Consider the following 22,900-nt stretch of genomic DNA (forward strand, 5'->3'; position numbering starts at 1 on the left):
GGACTTCATTACATGTACTTACTGATCTTGCATGAAGGCCTCATAAATCTTCACTGAGATGATGGTGAGATGCATTGCTTTTTGTCTTATGCATTTAAATAGTGTGAGATAAATCTTATTCCCATCATTCCACACAGATTTAGCATAGTTTGTGTCAGAGAGTTGCTTTCAACTTGGAAAAAAGCCTAATATAGCCTAATATAAACTATAAACTATTACTAATTTAAACTATAAACTATAAATTGAAGAAAAGCCTAATATAGCCTAATCCATTAAGATATATGAGCCGCTTACTTGGCAACTTACTTTTCTTGTACCCTTTTGTTTTAAATTAGCCAATGTGCATCTTCACAGTTCAACACTTAGTGTTTTCAATTGCAGTCCATTTTAATAGCTGTATGTATGTGTGTATATATATATACATACATGCATGTATACGTGTGTGTGTGTGTGTGTATGCATTTTGTATCTATATTAAAACAAAGCCTGGGTTAAGTTAGGCTTAACTTTAGGCCAATTTTAGGCTTAACTTTAGACCTCAGGTACAGCTCACTACTTCCATAGAGACAGGGATTTCATTCCTCAAAAGTGAATCAGACATACATCTTTTTTTATTGGACCTCAACTCTGTTTCTTGGGTCAAACCAAGATGCTCTGCAGCAATTTACCCATGTTTTTTTGACAAGTATGATAAACATTCCAAGGAAAAATAGTGTTGAAAAATAGTGCACTTTCTCTCTCTTCCATGTTGCCCCCAAAAGCAACCTCTCTTCACAGCCTGTGTTGGTGCTACTGCACTCTGTGCCATCTAATTTAGTGAGAACATCTAGGAAAGTCAGAGACACATCACAGAACAATTGGCTATAGGAACTAATCAAGCATCCACGACAGGCAGGTAATAAGCAAGCTGCAACAGATGATTAAACAGCATGTTTTCTGGTCTGTCTCCTTTTCTTGCCTTCATCCAACTGGATATTATTTTAAAAGGTATCCTTTAGGAATCTAGGACAAAGCAAGTGCTTTTTGTTATCTTTTAGATGTTCATAAGAATATCTAAAGTAACGTCATAAGTCAAATTTCTTCCCTGGCTTTCTGTTGTGTCGCAACCATCTTTCTATCGCTTCTTAACCCTAAAACTCCTCAAATGTGATGGGTTAACTTATCAGATAACTGAGTCTTATGCAAAGAATGAATCAAGCTTAAGTATGTAACAAATATGAACATTGACATAAGCCAAGGCAAAGTTCATGAAGCAACTCCTTGATTTTTTACGTCCTTTCATTTCCATAGTTAACTACTTTTGCATACATAGTATAGACAGTAAATTCTTTACTTACAGAGTGTCTATCCAGCTTCTAGCCTGATGTTGGTACTACATAGATGTGACAGCCTTTTCAAATATCATCCACAATATAAATCATTATACAACAATGTCAGGATAATAACAGAATTAGCCTTGAACTTCAAAGAGGGAGGAAAGGAGGGGACTAAAAATGTTTTCTTCATATGGACTGATAGCGTTTTTTCCTGACTACGGCAAAAATAATTCAATCTAGATTTCCTACAGCACCAAAATATCCCATCAAGTTCCAGGAGTCTGTTTAGACTGGGAAACAAAGCTATATTCAAACACTATTGTGCATAAATATATTATCACCTAAGTGCTGACCACTGTTAACTGAGATGTTTTAAACAGATGATGCCCTGTGTAGATGCCCACCTGTCTGTGTTCAGAATTAGGCAAACTAGTACATTTCAAAACATGATTTCTTTGTTTGGTCAAGACAAAATTCAGAGATCTGTTCTGCTTTTCCACCTCAACCCCACACCATTGGTTTGACTAAAACCTCAGCTCCAAGCTGGCTCACAAACTTACAAACACATCTAGATGCATACATCTAACTTGAACTTTTTTAATTCCTTAAAAGCATTTTGAAACACCTTTTTCAATGTCTGGATGGCAGCAGAAGGATAAAGAGGAAACCTGTGGAATTTAGATAGCAATGATCATCTGACAAACACTCTCATATGAGTATTAGTTTGCGATTACTTGGTAAACTATTTAGAGATTGTTGTCCTGTTCTCATCTTTTACAACATGTGAGGTGAATTGTGGCAGGAGACTCTCTATAGAGTGAGCATCAGTCACTGGAGAACCTCACCTCTCACACAGAAGACTTACGGCAAATCTGCTAAACAAATCTATCCTGTGACTACTGAGAATTAGTGACTATCCCTAGAACACATCAATGTCTTATGCTGTATTAAGACAGGCTCCTATTGGCATCCTGGCATTTGCTGCAATGAAAATGCGCTTCTTTCTATCATCACAGCTGTCCTCAGCTGCTGCCCTGACTTGCTGGGCTGACTTGCAGCAGGCTACTGTAGCTTTAGGTCTTGCCAGAGGACTGGCTCTGAAGAGAGGAGAGAGGGTCTTTGATCACAGGTATGCAAAGCCCAACTTTGCGTGTCCTACTCTCCTTGTGATGCTGCTCCTCCTTATGATCATACCCTCCTATGATGCTGCTGTAGCTAAAGACCTGAAACAAATCTAGAAAAGATGGATTCATTTTCAGAAGTGCCTAGTAATTTTGGGAAGTGCAAGCGTTAAACAGCCAACTTAACATACTTTTAAAGGGGTCTGTTTTTCAGAAAATAAATGTGTGGCACTTTCTAAGGTTTCTAAAGCTATCTGTCAGGTTTTGAAACTTTTGCCTGTTTTCTTAAACAGAAAAAAAAGCACTTTTACCAATACTCAGGGGATACTATAAGAAATACAACAGCATTTTGCATACAGAAAAACTACAGCAATCAGTCTGTCCTGAAGTTAGTGTTACCTGCACATTCAGGATTGTCTTCATTGAAATTGATTGCAAAATCATGAGAGACCTGCAGAGGAATGGAAAGGAGAGACAATAACTTTAGTTTAGAAAAAATATTCCGAAGAGACTTGCAGTTAAATGCCCTCTACATTCTTTCTGTATTAAACAAAAGAGATTTTTCACATTTTCTGGCATTAAATGTGAAATACAGTGTGAGCTGGAACTCCTGCAGAAGTGAACTAACAAGACTGGAATCAAAGTTGCTAACAACAACAAGAAAAACAAGAAAAAAGCACATAAACACCCAAGTACATGAGAACACCCACAAAACCCATGTCAGGACTGAGTTACCAATGCCAGCCACAGAAGAGGATCTGTATCTGAGGAGAGGTTTAAATGCAAGCTCTTCTCAGCTCAAAAACTCAGGCTGCAGGAGAGCTAAAGAAGGTTGTGTTGCAGCATTATAGAACTGTTGACAGCACAAGCCCAGCTCCATTTTGAATCTTTCGTTCACATGTGTGAACAGCCATGGAACTACTGGGGAAATAATTTGTTCTCCAAAGAGATCAAGAAAGTCATGTGAACCCATTACGAAATAATGCTGTAAGAAATGTACGGAGTCTGAAGTGGTTAAGAAATTAGAATAGGTTGGGGGGAAATTAATAGGAAATATACCTAAGACTCATTTTTTTCCCCTCAAATTTAGTATGTATCCTATTCTCTCCCTCACCACATCCATCTGTGATAGAATAGCACAGAGCCGTTTCTAAGAGAAATGACTGAATGCAAAGAAGTCACTGATTTTCAAATGAAATGGGTGTTGTTTCTTTAGTGGCTTGTGAAAAGAGTACAACATTTCTATATGCATAAATAATGCAAGACAATGTAAGTAAGTCCTGGTTTTCAGGCTTCCTTTGTCTGTCCATCACTTAGAGGTCTCCAGCCACAGCACAAATCTCTCAGAACTGGAAATTTCTTCAGAAGCTCTTTTCTGGTTCTCAGGTTTGTTCTTACCTGCACTTCTTTCCAGCGTCTTTTTCTGCTCCTTTTTTCTCATTACTGAGAAGGCTTGATTCCTTTTAATCCCCTCAGTTCTTAAGCCTAGTCTCTTAATTTTCTGTTTAATTGTCTTGAATGAAGCCCAAATTTTGTTTTGCAAAGCACAATGTATATATACATGTATATATTTTGGTTTGCAAAAAACAGATACAGCTGAGAGTGAAGTAGGCAGTGGCAAAATTTAGTCATCTGCTGCAATAATACATACGCGTAAGGTGAAATTGAATTCAGGTATGTCATCCCAGATTCATACAGGTATTTATAAAGCTAACTACAATTCAGTATTATTGAGAATTTATAGATCTCTGTAAGACCTTCAGAAGTGCCAGCAGTTGTAGACATATGGAAGGCAACTTGTTCCTGTACAATAGGACCTGGATTATTTGCAGGAAGAGATTTATTTGTTTGCTGTTGTTTTATTTGATAGTTTAGATAACTTCCATTTCTAGGACACAGACAGCACTGAGATCAGTCTATAAATAGATACTACAYGCAGAATACAGGAATACACAGGAACAGTAAACACTTTCTTATGCTGTTTGATAGGATGTTAAATCCATCAAACTCAMATCAGTCTAATTCCCCACAAAGTGCATTCTCAAATGTGTCAGGTCTAGTCTCTATCTCGAACTAATCGTAAGTTTTATAATCATTGATATATTTGTCCTGCAAGTGGCTTTTAAAGGGTGCATTATATAAAATGAGGTAGAAGAGACAAGCTTCTGTAACAACTACAGGAATGCATTGGCAAGCCTAATTGCATTGGCTGTGAAAGTCAAAATTTCACCATAGGACTGCACTTGTTTACTACCATGCATACCAAATACATGATTACAGAGAAGATTCTGTAAAGGCAAAGTGGTATAATTTGGCTCATTATACCCAGAGAAAGTTTTCCAATAGAAAAATAGGGGAATAATCAGAATTTCCCCAGCATATGCCCATCTTACTCACCACAGTCATGCTTATCTTTATTTATTAAAAGGTTAAATAAAGCAGGACTTCTACTATGGTGGCAAAAACTCACTGAAGAGTCTGGAGCCAGCTCAGATCCATTCAGAAGTCTGGTATGTCTATACCAAGCATCAGCTGCCTCTTTCAAATGGTTTTACATGGACTGTTCAGGCTACCCCACTTGCCCATGAAAGATAATGCAGAAAGTCACTACATACATTCCTTGCTGAGCAGGCACAGAAGAGCAGGGCTGTCAGATGTGCTTCAGAGGTGCTCCAGAGCACTTCTGTTTGGCTGCTCTGGATGTCTCTGGACACATTTTGTCCAGCTGGTATCTGCCAGGCTCATGACTAGCTGCAGGCCAAAGGTAATTGCAGCTGTCAAGAATGGTTATGTGAATTTTCCCTCACTGATGATTTTCTTTTTGTTCGATAGCCTTTCTACTTCCTTCAGGCTTTCTGTATTTTGTATTAACTGCATCTCAAGAGCAAGAAGGATGGTGATGCGTGTATATCTACTGCTGCCTGATTCTTCCAAAGATATGCCTCTTTAGTGATTTTATTTCTTTATTCCTAGTGCATTTGAAATTACAGTTAAAGGAATACCACAATTCTTTTCCAGAGCTGTGAATACTGTATTTCAGTTACACAATGCAAGTGTGGGCTGGATGCTTTTGTTGCTGCATCTGTTTGAGGATCACACTATACAAACAATTCATCTGGTTCAGAGCTGTGGCATCCAGGCTATTATTTCAGAAAAATGCAGGTGACAGACTGGGCCAATAAGGAAAGCCCGAGTTTAGTAAGTGTGCACAATGATCCAAAAAATAATAGTCTGAGCAACTGATGCTATTCTCTTAAAGTGAGTGAACTTCATAGGTTGTCATCTGTATTAACCAAGAACAGTGTTAAAATTTATCCTGAAGGCAGGACAGGAAACACAATGAACATAGAGGTATTTGGCTGTTTCCTATGCTCTCTGAACAATGTATCGGATTTTAAACAATATATAAGAATAATGTGAAACACAGAAGCTCTTTGAGCAGCTCAATGATAGGCAGGAACTCATCACCCAACGCAAGCCAATGGCCGATATATTTAAAGCAGAGTTTCTCCAAAGGCTCAGAACTTGTTCCTTGTTTAGTTAAGTAAAACCAGTTGTGCTTCATCCTGTCCATGCAATGTCTCCCCTGTGGTGGCCAGAATTCAAGAGGGACCAAACTAGTGGAGACTTCAGGCACATGACGTATTGAAGGCTTTACTGAGCTTGCATTCCTACCCACCAGGGCTCTGGGTAAAGCCCAGCCTTGTCAAAACCTGCACTTGACTCTGAGCAGCCTTGGATCAAACATTCAATGCTTTTGTTTTCAACCCAGTGCAGTATAATGAGTCCCCATCTCCCSTTTCTTTATAATTTAACATGCCAGGAGTTGCCCAGCTGAAAGGCAAACCACACTGATGCCTGAGGACCAAAAGCTGGTATACTAAATGGCCTCTTTCTGATAAAAGAATGACACAGCTCTCATGCACTCCCCGAAATGATAAGCTAATGAAGAGAATGAGGGAGAAGGGTGAACATCTAGGATGCTAAAGACCAGGAAATGCTCAGGGGAAAAATAACAAGACATTTGGCTGTTCAGACACCAGTTTGATAATACAGTCTACTAGGGTTGCTTGTATGATGGAACAATTTAATAGTCAGATAATCTTGAGATACATTAACTCACACAAACACAGAATGAGTGCCTTTTACACTAATGCATGGCACAAAGCTTCCCAAAGAGTTAGAGACCACACTGTACAGAAGCCTGCCTCGCAGTAAGGAATGTCATTGCAGAATCTCCATTGTGGTAAGGACCCTTGACTAAGTTTTGAATATGTAGGTTACCTTTTGCTCAAAGGTAACCCCTGTCTCTCAAAAGCAGTTCATAAAAGGAATGGAGAGWGAAATTCTGGAGTGCCGAAGAGATGATTATATAACATTAGTCTGGCATTACTTAGGCTGGTGCCCAAAACACCATTCAAAGCCTCCAAGTAAGGACTTTTACTTGCACTTGGTTATTTACTAATCTTTTCCCTCCACAGSTAAATGATTTAGCAGATACCATCCTGGATGGGGGATTATTCAAACACAACTGTCAAGGAACTTCCTGTACCAGGAACACATTATTTCTCAGGTAATTTCTTCAAGGATTTTAACAAGCAAAATAAGTAGCTCTACTATACATCATGATGTCCCCTGCAGCAATAGCACTTCTGAGGACAAATCAACTAAATAAACAAACAGTCTAATATTTTTGCTGAGGCAGTTTATAGAAAAATCTGKTTTTGTTTCTGTAACTCACCTCCACTGCCTGTACCTACACAGTGACAGGCACCTGCATACAGAAAGGCATTGGCCATCAAACTTGATGAAGTCCGTACTGGAGCCATAACTACATCTTCAGATGATAATTAGCAGTTTATAGAAATCTCACATCGATTTTGACATAGATAAGAATGATTCCCTCATACTGGGATCTAATGAAATCTGTCTTYATAACATGTCCCCTGCTAAAGAGCTTTCTGATTAAGGCTGACTGGAGAGTAGAATTTCCTAACTCAAGACAATTTTTGAGATTTCAAAAACAGAAAAATCTTGACATACTTAGAAACCTCAAAACACAAGAAACCCCTTACCTTAGAATCTGACAAATAATTAAAATACAAAACAGCCTTATAGCAAATTGCTGGAATGTTTTGGGACTACAAAAGGCCTTTTATTTAAGTATCATCAAAAACAGTATTCTGTTTTGCCCTCTACATTTTATTAAATCCTTTTTTACTGTAAGATAACTTCCACTTTTGAAACAATTTGCTGCTTTCACTCYAGACGTTTTTCACTCATGTCACAAATGCTGAAATTAGATGCTTCACCTSTTCTGAAAATCAGTAGTATTTTTCTTTTCTTTTCTAGACTGTTAAACTCACTTAAATTAACCTTCCTGCCCCGAACAACTCCAGCTTTCCAGAAACCTCTGTGGTGATGGTACTGGGACTACCTGACAAATAATCTGACAAATTCAGCCATGTTTAGGAACGTTCTTCCTCATTCAGATTGCAAAAATCCATGAAAAATAGAGTACTGAAGGCACACCAGCGTAAATGCTGAGACGCACATTGTTGAGCACTTATCTATGAATAAAGTGAACACTATTAAGCAACTGTCAGTCTGAAAATTAACCATGGGGTGCTTGCATATTTTGTAAAAGCTTAAGACACTAACAAATTTAAAGMGCCATCGCTCAAAAGCTATTATTTTCAGAATACTCATTAATCAAATAGTTGGGGAGCTGGACAGCTTGTGTCTGGCTAAGACCGTATTTCTGCTTGGCAAAGCTTGCTCGTTTTTTTCTCCTTTGTAGTTGACTCTTGAGCATGCTGCTCAACTTCCACATCTGTACCCATGTCTCAGGGATAAGGTAAAAAATTCTAGCTTTTTGCTTGGTCTGTTACGTAACCTTTTACTGGCTCTTATTTCTAGGTTTGCACATATTTTTCCCCTCAAGCTCCCCAAAAGGGAGGGATGACAAGGATGGCAGTATTTTTCAAGTACCTTACCTGTCTAGCAAACCAGACAGTGCTGGTTAGGGTCATAAAGGTGCTTGACTGTGTCTATAAATGCAGTGAGGTTCTCTCCCGTGACTCTTTCCAACATAAAACAGTGGATGAAGCTTTCATTAAAAAGCAGAAATAAGAAGAACTGCTTTAAAACAACCTGTAAGCTGTTTCTTTACCTCTTTGGGGTCTACATTTCTTCTTTAGGAAAGCACTCTTGACATTGACAAGGCAGCTGTCATGGGGCTGACACAACTCTAATATTCTTTTCATTTTAACGGTAGGCTTTGTGGAGCTGTATGGTTTTGCAGCTGCTTTGAGTTCTATCTGCTAATGAATCAGTGTGATTAAGCTCTCTTTCCTTCTTTTCGTTATGACCCTTTGCAGCAGTGTCTGAATCCATATTATCTGCCACCTCTTCACTTCACATCAGACTTCTCAAATASTTCTTGTTCTAAAAACAAGTGATGAGCAGAAGACRCTGTTGTGGAATAACCTGCATGTTCTGCAAGTCTGGTGTGCTGTAAACTCAGCTGGAAAATACTCTCTGAGGTTTACTTAGATCAARAAGCAGTGTTATGTATTTGTCAGGCCTTGGGGAAAAAGACCTTRTTGCTGAATACAAGATGAATGATCTCTAGAATTATAAGGAATGTTATATACATCATGTCTAGCTTCCTTCACTCCCAGAGATTCCTTATGTCACTACAAAAATTGCTGTTTTTCTGCTAACAGCTTAAGTGTTTCATTTGGAGCTAAAATAAGGGAAAATGAAGTCAATCTAACATAGCAGTGTGTTCATGAAATGTAAATTCTGTAGAAAGTATATGTAAAAACATGTTTTTAAAAGKGTTCACTCTCAAGAGACTGATGAAGAGCCTGTGGTGATAGATATTGCTATTGTTCTAATGTRCTAATGTAAAATAGGGAAGGTATTTTTCCACGGAGAATAATAATTGGCATAACAAGTATTTCTCTTATCATAATTTGCAGAAGAGAGTGAGGAGGCTGGAATCTCACAAAATGCGCAGCTGGATGCTTCCTCCAGCACCCATCCCAGGCTAACAGCAGAAGCTCAACAGAGTATGAAACAAAAGCACAGGATTATTGTAACACCACGAAATGGACACCTTTCTCCCAGATAATCTAATGCCCTAGGAAACCTTGTCAAAAAAAAAATGCTTTTTAGGTTATGGCCAATCTGAAAACAGTGGCCTTCARCTGGTCATAAGAAGTAATTGATCATTAAGTGGAGACTTGTTGCCAGAATGATCCATKCCGAATAATGAGTTACAGGCCTCCTTTTTCTACAGCTTGTAATTGAGCATGATAYAAATAAGATCTGAATGCATCCACTTAGTTTGCTTACTGCTTTTATCAGACTGCCTTCCTCTGGTCCTCTGATTGTGTTATGGCCACACATAGGTTGGTAAGCTTTTACKCAGACTTTTATGCAAGTAAGGCTGTTTTACAGTGGTGTAGAAGCTCTTATGGTTCCAAAGAAACACTTGGCAGTGGGACTTATTTTTTSTATAGCTCCAGCATTCTACTGGAAGAAATAAAAGATAGCAGCTGCTGGTGTGCAGAGACCAATGTGCTATGAGAAGGTTAAATCATCTAATTAGGACTGGAGGCTCAAAAGCAAGCACTCTGATTTAAAATGAAAAGCTGATTTATCCACATGATGAGGTCAGAACTTTGACATTCTCATAATGATTCTACCTAAATTTGTAGATGTGTATTATTACATTTATGACACTGCTGTCCTTTAATAAAATACAAGATAAGTGTGACTTGTAGTAACTTTGGCTGAAAGCACCAAAAAAACCCACAAAACATTTGAATAGCATGMGATCTTGCTATGTTGTCTATAGTGTTAGAATATTCTTGCAGGAGAGGATAAGAAGTTAGGAGAGAGAAGCTGGGAACACTCTTTTCTGCATTCTTTGTTACTTTTAACYATATTCATTTCTTCACTGTTTCCTACACATCTTGGTGAATTTCCACATCAAACATTAATCATTCTTGGTTTTAAAGTGACTTGATGACACCAGTGTAGACTAAATTACTGAAGGATTTTCAGGTTCATTGGTCTTGACTTATTAATGCATTGTGTTGAGGCTGATTCCTCACTTTCTTAGAGGATATAGTTTTCAATTTAGAAGTGCAGCCAAAGCTAAGCAGAAGCTCTAAAAAGGTTTATATATCTTATGTAAGAAGAGAGCTACTTGTATGGACTGTGCAGAATATCACAGGGATGGACCGAACAGCAGCACAGATGACTRCTAAAGCCTAATCCAGTTCTAGCTGAATATGCTCATGCTAGACACCAAGCTTATCACTTGTCCCTCATCTGTTGCCACTACAGAGTGGCTCTTGTCTTCTTCAAAGTTTCATTACATTAGTTAGCTAATGTATATAATAATATCATTTTTCCTTTCTCATTTTCTATGAGAACTTTCCTTGGTGGGATTAAACATGTTATTCCAGCCCACGCTTGTGTTTCCATGGACTTTGTGATTTGTTTTGCTTATTCACACTTAGGTAATCCACAAGGAAGTAAGTTTCTCTTCATAAACTCAGCATTATTTTTCCTGAACTTCTCTACATGTAAAGGTCCTGCTCCATCACTCTCTTGCCCTAAGAGGTTAGTAACATACTGGCTCTTCAGGACAGCTCTTGCTATTCTGCAAGAGTCTTCATCCATGCCTTGACTACCAAGTGAGATCTCAGTGCAGATCTCTCACTTTCTTAGGAGTACCTGCTTAAAAAGTTGTCAGGGAAAGTATCCAGATATGGGTTCTGCAAAAGCTGAAGAYTGAGTGGTGGTGGTGGACTACAGAAATATCTAATGACAAAATCTCCCTTGAGTTGCTTTCCAGCTGGACRTGTCTTTCAGATGATACTTGAGATGCTCTGACTGTCAGGTGAAGAGGCTGTTGCACAGGACTAACAAAATGCTGGTGTTGACAACATGCTYATGTGACCTCAGGCATCAATGTCACCATCTGATTATTTTGGCTGAAAAAGAAGCAGTCTCCTACTGTGAATTCTAGTCTACTGCCATCACCAGCAAAGCAGTGAACAGAGCACAGTAACATCTTTCTTCAAGCAGTCCTTCAGGTAAGCACGTATCTCTGCAGCTGAAAGCAYTGTAAGTTCTCCCATGAAATGATGGGCACCTCATGGTTCGTGGAACCAYGGGAACATCACCAGGGCTGTGTCTTTGTTTAGGACATTCACAATAGTACCAATGGCATTTTCAATGATGGCCAGTATCAGCCATKCAAGACCCATCTCGTGATTTACATTCCAACTCACCAGATCATCACTGCTATACAGGCAGAGATACACATATTCATTGCAAAGGGAGGGACATTTCRGAAGTAGCTACTGTGTTTCACTAATGTGTCTGCTGGTAGAAGCTGTTCAGTATATTTTGTTCTCCAAAACACTTTTCCTTATACAACAGCGATGGTTATCAGCTGCTGCTGTTGGAACAGATTTACAATAGACACAGATGTTTTGCATGYATTTACCACAATACCTATATCAAACTTCAGGAAGCTGTCCCWGATTTTGGAAAACATAAACATTAGGGTTACTTTTTAGGAACAGAGCACTGCAAAATGCKCTGTCAGACACAGTCCACTTTCTCATAACAGCACTTGTTAGCTTAGAAGGCAATGTTGTTAAGATAGAGGTTGATTCATCTTAGACACCCCTGTGCAAGAAACATCTCAAATTTGCTGTACATCACYATTGGTTGCTCATGCAGCTATCAGGCATACAAGCCATAAGGACACACTGGTACATTTTTTTTTTCATCTGCTGATTCATGTTTCAGAATGCACTTGCCATCCCTTTCTGTACAGAACTATTTTCACCTGGCCAGTGCTCACCCACCTAATGCAGCCAAAGCTGTGAAAGGTGCAGACAACCCAAAGTAGGGAACTTGAGGATACTGGATAAGGTCTGCATGCAATGCTGCTGTTTTTCAGGCAGCATAACTTGCAGAACCCCTAACTAGTTTTACGTTACCTATCTGTGCAGGACTACCATTCTGCCCACACTATTGCACGCACAAGACAAGATTTGGATTTCTGCTTATTTCTCCTTATGCTTTGTGTGTTGCATGATCCCTTTTACTTCACTGTCTTCACTTCAACACTACTAGAGTGTATATTTATACTGCCCACAACTAGTTGCACCATCACTCTGGATCACTCTTGTTCTGTTTTCTTCTGCCCTTCCCCCCCCCCCCATAAATACTACTTTTTTTTTAGCATGGATACATGGTCTTATGTTTCTGTTCCTGATACTGAGGCTGCCCACTGGGGCACAGAAATTTGCCACAGAGCAAATCTTTATTTCAAAAATACGTTAAATATCTTCACTATAAAGCATCAGGACTAGGCCACACATTGAACTGTATCTTCCAAATACGGGTTTTGTCAAACTGGGGCTTACAAAGGTTCAAAACATGTTTGACTACTATTGTTCAAAAATTCAGTTTTCTTCTCACTGGACTAACATGCATTAACAAAGGTTTGTCAATACCACTTAATGTTTTGGATGCAACACAACTATTTTAAGTCTAGTTTAGATTTCTAGTTTCAGTGAATTAGAAAACAACCAGTAGGAACTGCTCCCTCTCCACAGCCTGAATTCCACCATTTCTTCCTTATTTTGTGCCTCATAAACCAATGAAATGAGAAAATGTCATTTATGAACTTACTTTGTATTCTGGCGGTATCCTTGCTCCAAATCCAAAGGCTGGGAACATTTTATCACTGGAAAAAAAAGAGTAAAAAAAGAAGAGATTCTGCCGAGAAATGCATTATGTTACACTAATCATTTACTCTTCTGTCAGCATCAAAACTTTGTTGCAACTAAGTGCAACAGCATAGAAAAGGCTTGTAAGTCAAGAGTGTTACATAGTAGACTGGATTGTAGCAGAAGGGGTTTGCGCTGACCAGATGGAGGAATGCTATGGGAGCTTTTTCAGGTGAACCCCTAATATTTTGGGAAAGTTAAAAGTATTTGGAAAATATCTAAGAATCAGGATACCTTGCACTCCCCTCRCAAGTGCAATAACAAGTCCATATTACCTCTTCTTTTGCACTACCTGGCTGCAGAGTGAGGGTGAGCTGTCTTATTTTAGAGTGATTTAATAAATCCGTGACAACAGATTTATTTTTATAAATGGGGCTCCTGAGCTCCCCCAGCTCAGAACAATGCATTCAGTGAAGAGGTGACTGCGAGATTAGAAGTATTTCCAAATTTTGAGTTCTTACAGCTGTGCAGGTACAAAAGAGATTTCCTAAAATATTAGAAATGGGGCAGCCTCGCTCCCAGCAACCTGCAGGTTCCATATGGCTTTCCATCCATCAGTAGCCCCACAAAAACATGAGACTATTTTCAATTAYGTACACGTTGACTGATAACCTAGCAAATGTTGTGGCATTGTCAATTTGCTTTCAAACACTACAGTGTGGTTGTTTCACCCCAGGTTGATCTTTAGSGAAAAAGTTCCTGATTCAGAAGACCTGGAAACTTCAGGGTTGTTAATATTCTTTCAGAAATGGATTAATGTCTCACACAGCTCACATGCTGCCAAGCTGCCTCTTCCCAGATGGCAGCATGGAAAACAACAAGCTGTAATGAATGTCTCATCCCTGAGTCAGCAGAGTGCTTGATCRCACACTTCAGCACTTGATCACTTCACCCAAACACACGCTTAACTCTAAACAGATCCTGAAGCCCCACTAAAGTCACTGAACTGTACTCTGGTGCTCTGATGGCTTAAATCCCTTGTAGGTTTATCTGATCCTGCGTATAGGGTTTCATGTTCCTTGGAAAAGTTGAGTTCCTATTACCATTTCTGGCACTTTCAAAAATTTCCAAGAGAGGACAGTGGTTTCAGTTGAGTCTGCATAGGTCAAGTCTTTTCCACTCCAAGTATTAAGCAAATAACTCACTCCTCCAGACATACTCAAGAAAGATAACAGCATCCATTACAACAGCCAGGTTATTCTGCCTGGCATACGCCAGTGAAAAGCATTGTAACATTTCTGGTATGAGATAAAGAAAAATGGAAGGGTTTAAAACAAATCAGAAACAAGTCTTGAAGTTAGCAGCTGCAACCATAGGATGGAGAAATACTCACCTTGCCCAGATCACTGGGAAACAGGTGATCATTCCTATTTGATGGCTTAGCTCTCACTTCTGTTAAGAAATGTAGTTGCTGCATATATCTTGGGAGTGCAATGCTATGTACCATATGTTACTCTGTGGGACAATGGATCTTTTGCAAGTAGGATGAACATCATTTGCATGTAATGAAACATTTTTTTCCAAGAGATGTCAGAAACAAAGAAGCTACTGACATTTTATGCTAACCACCTGCTGATAGCCTTCTCTTTGATTAAATACTCCTGGAAGTAGGGAAGTCCTTACAACTAGATGCAGATTAGAATCAGGAACACTCTTAGAGGACAAGAAATAGGAAGCCACTAGAAAACAATTTGAGTGGAGAAAAAAATCTCACTTTACATCAACAGTTAAGCATGGTTGGATTAGAGAATCAAATCCTGTGGAGCTGCAATTTAGTTGATTTTGGAAGAGAGGAAAAAAAAGATTAAAAAAGAAAATTAGGTAGAACATAACAGTCTGAGTCTAATAAAACAATCCCTAAAGCAATTACTCAGTCTGGGAGATGCTTGAACCCATATGGTACCTGCACTTTGGACAGCAATATTTGTTGAGCATAAGCAAATGTAGTCACTCTTGTCTTTGCACCTTCATCTTCTGCTGCGATTCAGAGACATCAGTGAGTGATACCTCTAGCAGCCTGCTCTCTTAGGAAGGAAAAGAGAAGACCTGCATTTTCCTTCAGGTTGCGAGACTCCCACATTCCCAGCTAAACACTGGCACGAGTCCCCATGAGAAGCTACCTAGAATATGTTATCACCATGTGTTCGGGACACCTGTTGATATGTCTGAGTCTCCCATATCTCCTTTTTTTTTGGAGCAAGTGCCAGGTACTACTACAACTGTCTTGTGAGAGAGTAAACCTTGGTCATGTACACATGCACTCTCAAGATGGGTTTCCACAAGGTTGTTTTTAGGAGGAGAGAAGCACATGAACTCTAGAGAGGATGGAGAACTTGGGGTCTACTCCTGTTCTCCTTCGCCTCACTCTAGGCAACCCAACACTCAGTGGAATTTTCCCCTTGGAAAGCTCATTTTCCAGAATTTAGGCACCTGCATCTATACTCTGATTAAATCTGCTGAGATTAAGCCATTAACTTTTAGGAGCTCCCACAGCTTGATCTTTAAGGTAACAAATGAACTTTCTGATCATCACTCATCACATCTATTTCATAAAAAAGATCATGTCATTCCCTGACTATACTTCAAAATTTGTGGCCAACTTTCAGAATAAAATCCAACTTTGATGTAAATAATACTTTCCATCCTATCAAACAAACCAAAGTGTTTAGTTAATATAAAGGATACACTCTGCAGTAAGCACAATTTAACTGCTTTGTGACATTTTACAAAGCAAACTTCTCTACCCTTTCCATCCACACCTCGTTTCATCACATAGATTAAAAAACAGCAGCTCAGTCTGCTACCCTCATTCTGCTTATTCTGCACTATTAAGACATTGCAGGGAAAAAAGTGACCTAGTAGGCAGCCAAGGATTCTCTCTCTTCCAAGAGATCCCTTCTGGTATAAAGGCATGACAGAGCTACTTTACTAGAGCCTGAGCTATCACAGCAGCTCGAAGCAGAAAGCAGAGCAGCTTCCCAGCTTCTCAAAGTTATGTCAAAGGTGGGGCCATCAGGGACTGAGACGATCAGAAAATGAGAAGATGACTTCCTCTTGCCTGAAGTATAAACTGTATGCATCAGAGGCTCCAGCCCTGCCTCCTAACCTGGCATTTCAGTAGGAAAATGATCTGCTATAATGATTTTTCTTTTCTTCCTTTCTAATTTAAACTCACTCAAAGGACTCCAAGTGAGAACCAGATTTCTTTTCCTTTGTGTTGCTTGTTCAGACATTCAGACTACATTTATGCAGGAAATAAAACGGGCTTGGGACCCTGACTGAAGCACTGGAATGTGACTATACCCATGTCAGCGCTCTCTCCAGCCTCATGCTTGCCCGTACCGACCAGCATCTTGAAGCCAGTTCTCACAAACAGCGCAGGAGCAGCTCCCAAGACAACTTCCAAGGGGCAGTTTGGATGTAACTGCTTTATGTTAAGAGGAAGAAAGTTCAGATATGAGGGCATGGGCATGTCCTCAGCCTCAGGCCAAGTAAGGATCTTTGGCTCGTTTTATTTAGATGCAGCCAAAGAGTCCTGGGCATATACAAGTAAACTGCCAGCACCATCCTGCCGGAAGGAGATCGCTAAAAGGACAGGAGAGAAAAGTGAAAATGGAAAAGAAAGGTGGCACTATAAAACCTAAATCTTCCAAACTCAAGTAAGAAAAAGAGGACTTGGTAGAATCATTACAAAATTACTCTGTCACATTTACTTCACATTTTGTGTAGTTTTCTGATTTACACAGAGTTCCATGGAAACTTAAAACCAGGCAAAATTTTCAAAAAGCTGAAGCTGAATTTTGGAAATTAATTTGAAAAACTAATTTGAATAGCACAGGTTTTGAGTTTTATAGCAGGTTATATAAGGGCTGTGAATAGGCAAGCAAGCATAGATGTATATGACTTTGGATCATTTTTTCTGCCAAGCAGATGTATATTGCTAAAAGATACGAAAGACTAACTGAGCAGATCTGGATTATACTCTAAAGGCAAAATCAGGGATAAAGGTTCAGGTTCATTTTACATATTACCAAATATAAATTAATGTACACAGAAAAAGATTGTCAGGGCTCAAAGACTGCAGTCTTCTAAACAGAAATATAATCATTTAGAGAAAAGTCCTCAAGTAACAGCACTACTTTAATGTAGTGCACAGAAAATAAATTCTGAAAATATCCTGTATTTTCTTTTTGGAACAATGCTTAATTACCCATCTCTCTAACTACCTAACAGTAATACAGAAAGCACCAAAAAAAATCAATACATTAATAGGAGTATAGAGGAAAGATTTCTGCAGAAACAGGAGAAGAGAGGAACAGAGAAAACAGTAAACTTTTATAAATTAGTAAGAGTTACAGAGAACAGTACCTTTTTCTGTTTCACTAGTAAACCTAGCATTATGGGAAGGTAAGAAATACATTTAAAATAAAGATAAAGAGATAAAACAAWGAAAATTTAAAAGCATGTCTTATTAACCATTGGTACTCCTGACATACAGTATCACTGCACCTTGTAGTTCACCTGTATTCTGCGAATGATTTGGTATTCCCAGTAACAAGGAGAATTCAGATGAAACCTGAGTGAAACTTGAATTTCTCCTAGGTGAAATTGTTCTATAATTAGATATTAGAGAGTCTACTAAAACTTCCTCTGAAGCTGTTGGCATAGACGGTGCTGGAGACCRTGAGCTAGACATTCATCAGACTGGCCAACACCTCTATTCAGAAAGGAAAACAGTATCTGCCAGGACTAGCGTCTCTGAAAATCAGTTCCTTTTTAAAATCTAAACTGGAACTTTTCCTAATTCTAGGAAGTGAATGTTGGGAACAAATGACCTAACTCATTCAACATGCCACTTAAATGTTCTGTAAGACGAACTTCCAGCTGGGCACTTGCACAGAATTCTTCTTACTGGCGTTCGTGAAAGCCCTTTAGCAGCCGTTCAGCACAGTAGTTACAGATGTGCTTAGCTTAGCTTTAAGCTCTTGAAGCCAATATAGCAATTTGGAGGGACCCTACTGAACTGACCTGGATGAGCCTCAAAATGAAAATCTCACTTTATGCTGGCACAACATGTAGTAGTGCTACTAATGATGAAGTGAATGTGTTTATGGCTGTGGGGGGCGGTGGAGGGAGGAGAAACATTAAAAACTCATTTTTCATTTCAAGCAACCAAGAATCTCAGTTTTACAGCTCCTGGAATCCTTGCACTGAGTATTTCTGATCAGAATCCTTGGGTATGAAACTGTCACTTTTAATTTTGGTCCTGGGTAAAATCAGAATTACCAGGAATATATTTCTTAAGTACAAGGCTGGACTCAGCAAAATCAATTACCGTGCCTTTCATTTTCCATTCCAGTTTTAAAAGAAAAAATTGGGAATCTTTGTTCTACATACTTGTCCCATGATAAAATCAGATATCTTCTCTCTGTTTAAAAGACATTTCAAATTGTCAGGTAAAAGAAAAATGTTTGTTACATATTTAATTGGAAGGGAAGGGAAGGGAAGGGACAAATGAAATACAGTTATCTCTAAACTCAATTAAAATTGTAATCTTTCATATTCAGGGAGTGAACAGGAAAAAAATGAGCTGAATTAAGTGTTTCTTTCCAAAAGCATATGACTGAATCATGTTCCTGAGCGTATTATTTAGTACTTATCTGAGAAGAGCCTGATGCCAGTAAATTCTGAATCGTAACAGCTTACAGGGATTAGCTGCAGTTCCAAAGAAAATACAGAAACCATCTGAAATATTTAAACATTTCTAGTTCCTGCTTTGCGAGCGGAGCTAGGTAAATAAGGGACGTGATCTGTATGACGTAATAGGACTGAAAAAAGGCGTCTGGGTCAAACTGTGTAAATGGAAGGGACGACAGCCCATCCGCTTCACCCTGGCAGTCCTGCACGGCTGCCTGTGCTCCTGGAGGACAGGCCAGGTCTAGAGGTGGGCTGTGGTCCAGCTCCTGTTCTGCCCCAGCCAGACTCAGAAAGGGCACAAGAGTGCAGCAGAGTACCTCTGCTGTACAAAATGGAGCTTGCAATCAGCAATTTTTAACGCAGTAGCAGGAACCAACTTATTATCATACATCTTTGTGTMAACAGAGAGGTGAGAGCGTGTAGATCAATAGTAAACCACTGCAACAGCTACATTGTTTGGTCTATCACAGACAGAGATGCTACAAAATCATTTTCAAAATCCTGATATTAAAATTCATTTGCTATCTCTAATTACAGCTCTTCGTCACCTTAGGGGAGCTCGAATCTGCTGAATACAGAGAAACAGATACAGTCGTGTAACTAGGTTTCAAGAATATGAAGGCAATGCCTGTCTCACTTGCAAGGGAAATAATTAATGAAGTAGGGGAATACAAATTCCCTGAAGTTAATCACTGAAAAGCATCAGCTCATGAAATAACTAACAAAGCTGAGCCCAGGTACAATAGATTTCAACTTCCCCTTGTTAACATTCACAGAATCACAAAAGAAGCTCTGCAGGGCAAAAATAGCAAATGAACTCAGAAATTCCTAGACTGGGGAAAAGTAAATACTCACAGAAAAGAAGTCATCAGAGTCTGAGGGGGAAGTAAATGAAATGGCAGAGAGATACATCACTTGCTAGAAGGATAGCCTAGTAAAATGGCATGCTTCGGAAGGTGAGACCAAAATGTCAAGCATCCTTGCTGGACGATAAATAAATTGCAATGACCTCATTTATATCCACAGAAATGACCCAATTCAATAAAATGTATCTTGAAAAAGAAATGGGATTTCATAACTGGGAATAAATTAAGGAAGGGGATGCTGCAAGAGGCCACAGTGGGTCATATTTAACTTCTCAAATCAAGGCATTTCAGGCAGTCCTATGAATTTTATGGGTTTGTAAGTATGTCTCTGCAGCTTCCAAAAGCTTAACCTTAAAGTGAATTGGCAGATCTGTGGGGCTGCATATCAAAACTGTACCATAACTAAAAAGGTCATTCTCACACATTGTAATATTTAAAGTTTAAAACTTGGCATGACTTGAAGATGGTATTGTAGTCTTCAGGCTGAATTCCATCGCCTAACATCTGGATCTTAAGAAAACCCGGAATAAAGACAGGGGAGCATCCCCTCCTCGAAACACACGTGTAGCTTTCAAGTCGCAGGGTGTATTGCACTAAGAAAGCACAAGAACAAAGGCTTTGCTATCTATGCACAACTTTCTATGAGCTGTACTGGAAAGGATATTTTCTATCAGAAGAACACAGATTGGACTATGGGTTCGCTAGGGGTGTGTTAGCACACATATTTCAACAGTAAGGCTGGTGATTTATTTCCAGAAATTCTAAATATGTTTCTCCATCATGACAAACAGATATAAAACAWAGAAGATTTTGGTTCATTTGAACAAAAGAACACCCACCATGAAGCGTGAAGGAGATAGCAGGAATTAAGTGGCAGACACCTCTACATAATTTAGGATTGCCTTGCTTCAACTAAGGATAATGTGGCCCATGAATACTCCATTAAGGCCTCCTGAGGCAAAAGCTTTCTGCTTTCTGTAAAAAAGGGATCTTGCATGAGGAGATGTACAAAATAGTGTTCATTGATGGACTGATGGGTTTCCAAATGGGAATAACTTGCAACTCAGCTACATGCTCGTGTAATGAAGTGGATGATTAGAAAAAATATCTCCTTCATCTATACTTATTTATTTATGCGAACAACCAGTCTCTACAGCACTAGGTAGTCTACTCTGCTAGTAGTCTGTTCTGCTGGTAGTCTATTATTTCATGTGTAGCTTGTAGGATTTTGCACTTTAGGCCTTTTTCTTCAGAAAGAAATGCTGACAGAGAAACTGCACAGACAACCGCACCAGCCCACATAGTTCTGGCCAAGCGTAAATTACTAGCACAATCTCTCCTTCCACAGAGGAGATTTCAAGATGCCTTGAACGATTGCATAGCAAAGCCCTGAAGAAGTCTGACAGAAGGTAGCAGAGGTCTCTGAGAAGCACATGGAGGAAGAAGTCGTTTYGATAAGAAACTTGGAAGGAATAGTTCGTGACTGACCGACTGACACGGGAAGTGAGTTCCAGCAGGAGGAGGCAGCATGAAGAAGACACAAAGATGAACACTTGCTGAGGGAAAAAAGCAGAGCTGTAAGAACTGACAGTGTCTGACCTGACAAAGTGCAACTGCATAAACACCACACAAAACAAACCGCGACAAAGTCACTACGCCGACACAGCCGTTGTGTTGTACCGACTCTCTTGCACCGATTCTGGGGGTAGTGGTGGTTWTAGAAACTCCTGTGCCGCAGCAATCAACAAATACAGACTCTGCAAAGGAAAATCCTAAGCACGTGTATGGTCGTACATGTTCACTTGTGGCGACCTAGGTCCTCAGCAGCTAAATCCAAGGATTTTCCATCCAGTCTGATGATTACAAATATTAGTAATTCCACTCCACTGCAGTTCCAGTCCTGGCTTATCAAAACACTTCAGAATTTGTTCAACCCCATCTAAACTAATGCTTAAAGCTAAACATAAGCTACAGTTTTTACTGTATAAATTTCTGGTTTTCTATTTTATGTCTGTGTAAATTTGGTCCTTTTAAAGTACTAAATAAAAAGATTCATGCCTTTTCCCTCGTGGTTTTTCAACTTGTTTATATATGCTAACCAGCTTTTTTGCTTAACAGCCCCCAGAAAGGTTGTTTCTGTAATTAAAATGATAGAGATATGCTTAATAATTAAACATACTTTTATTTATTGATCTACATGGGTAGATTAAACTTTAACAGCCATAGCTCTATGTAGGGATTTTATGAAAAATTCAATGTTGCATATAGTGCCAGTTATTCTAGGCCTCATTCTTTGTCTCCAGTTTTAATTAATTACTATCATATTACCATCATAACCAAAGGAAGATTCTGATTTTCTCCTTGTCTCTGCCGAAGTTATCTTAACATATTTAATTCAGACCCCTTCAGTCAAGGTAATTCGCAAACCCAAACATATAGCAGCTTCAGGATGARTGAGAGTGATTACTGTTAAGTAATTCTTCGAGATAGGAACAGGATCTGATTAAAAACCAGACTGCAAGGTCTAAACTCTGGAAATTATTTTCCTTTTAAAGCCTCAGTCCAAAACACAGCACTTAAGGGTGTAATAACATTTATATTTGAGACCAATTTTACCAATTCCTATGGAATTTGCATGTGTTTAGCGTTGTACACACCTCATCCTCTTCCTCCTCCCTGACTGCCTGCTGCCAGCTCCCTCTGGAGATGTGTTTCTGGGATAGATGGATAGGATACTTTTCATCTCTCCTAGTCTGACTGACCTAGGTTCTCCTACTCTTACATCTACACTAAAAGGGATGTGCAAGTTTGGGAGCCCCGGTCTTTTYATTTTCTCCTTTCATTCTTTCCAAGTTTCAAGTGCGCTTTATTGTATGAGGAAAGGAAGGTTTTGTACAGGGTTTTTAATCAGAGTGAATGCACTCACTGAGGCCTAAAAAACTGAAGAAAAAAAATATTAACTAGGAGTTTTTGCATTTAGTTGGCTGCTGCTGTAGTTCATTGACTGCAGATTCTAATGTCAAAACTCAGACTGACTTCAAGATTTTCATATCTCTTGTGGAATGTGGCCC

At 39.1% G+C, this 22,900-nt stretch overlaps 1 protein-coding gene across 1 annotated transcript in view; it reads right to left on the reverse strand.

Annotated features, from left to right (window-relative positions):
• Window positions 1–22,900, reverse strand: part of CPNE4 (copine 4) — a 182,354-nt gene that overhangs the window by 10,612 nt on the left and 148,842 nt on the right. Inside the window, exons 11-12 of the mRNA XM_085311856.1 lie at window positions 13,169–13,223; window positions 2,837–2,888 (exon numbers count right to left, since the gene is read on the reverse strand). Coding sequence (XP_085167982.1) covers window positions 2,837–2,888; window positions 13,169–13,223 — 107 coding nt within the window. The remainder of the gene's footprint in view (window positions 1–2,836; window positions 2,889–13,168; window positions 13,224–22,900) is intronic.

This window comes from Rhea americana, unplaced genomic scaffold (genome assembly GCF_003343005.1).
Source record: "Rhea americana isolate MKP2758 unplaced genomic scaffold, rheAme1 scaffold_35, whole genome shotgun sequence".
Taxonomy (NCBI): domain Eukaryota; kingdom Metazoa; phylum Chordata; class Aves; order Rheiformes; family Rheidae; genus Rhea; species Rhea americana.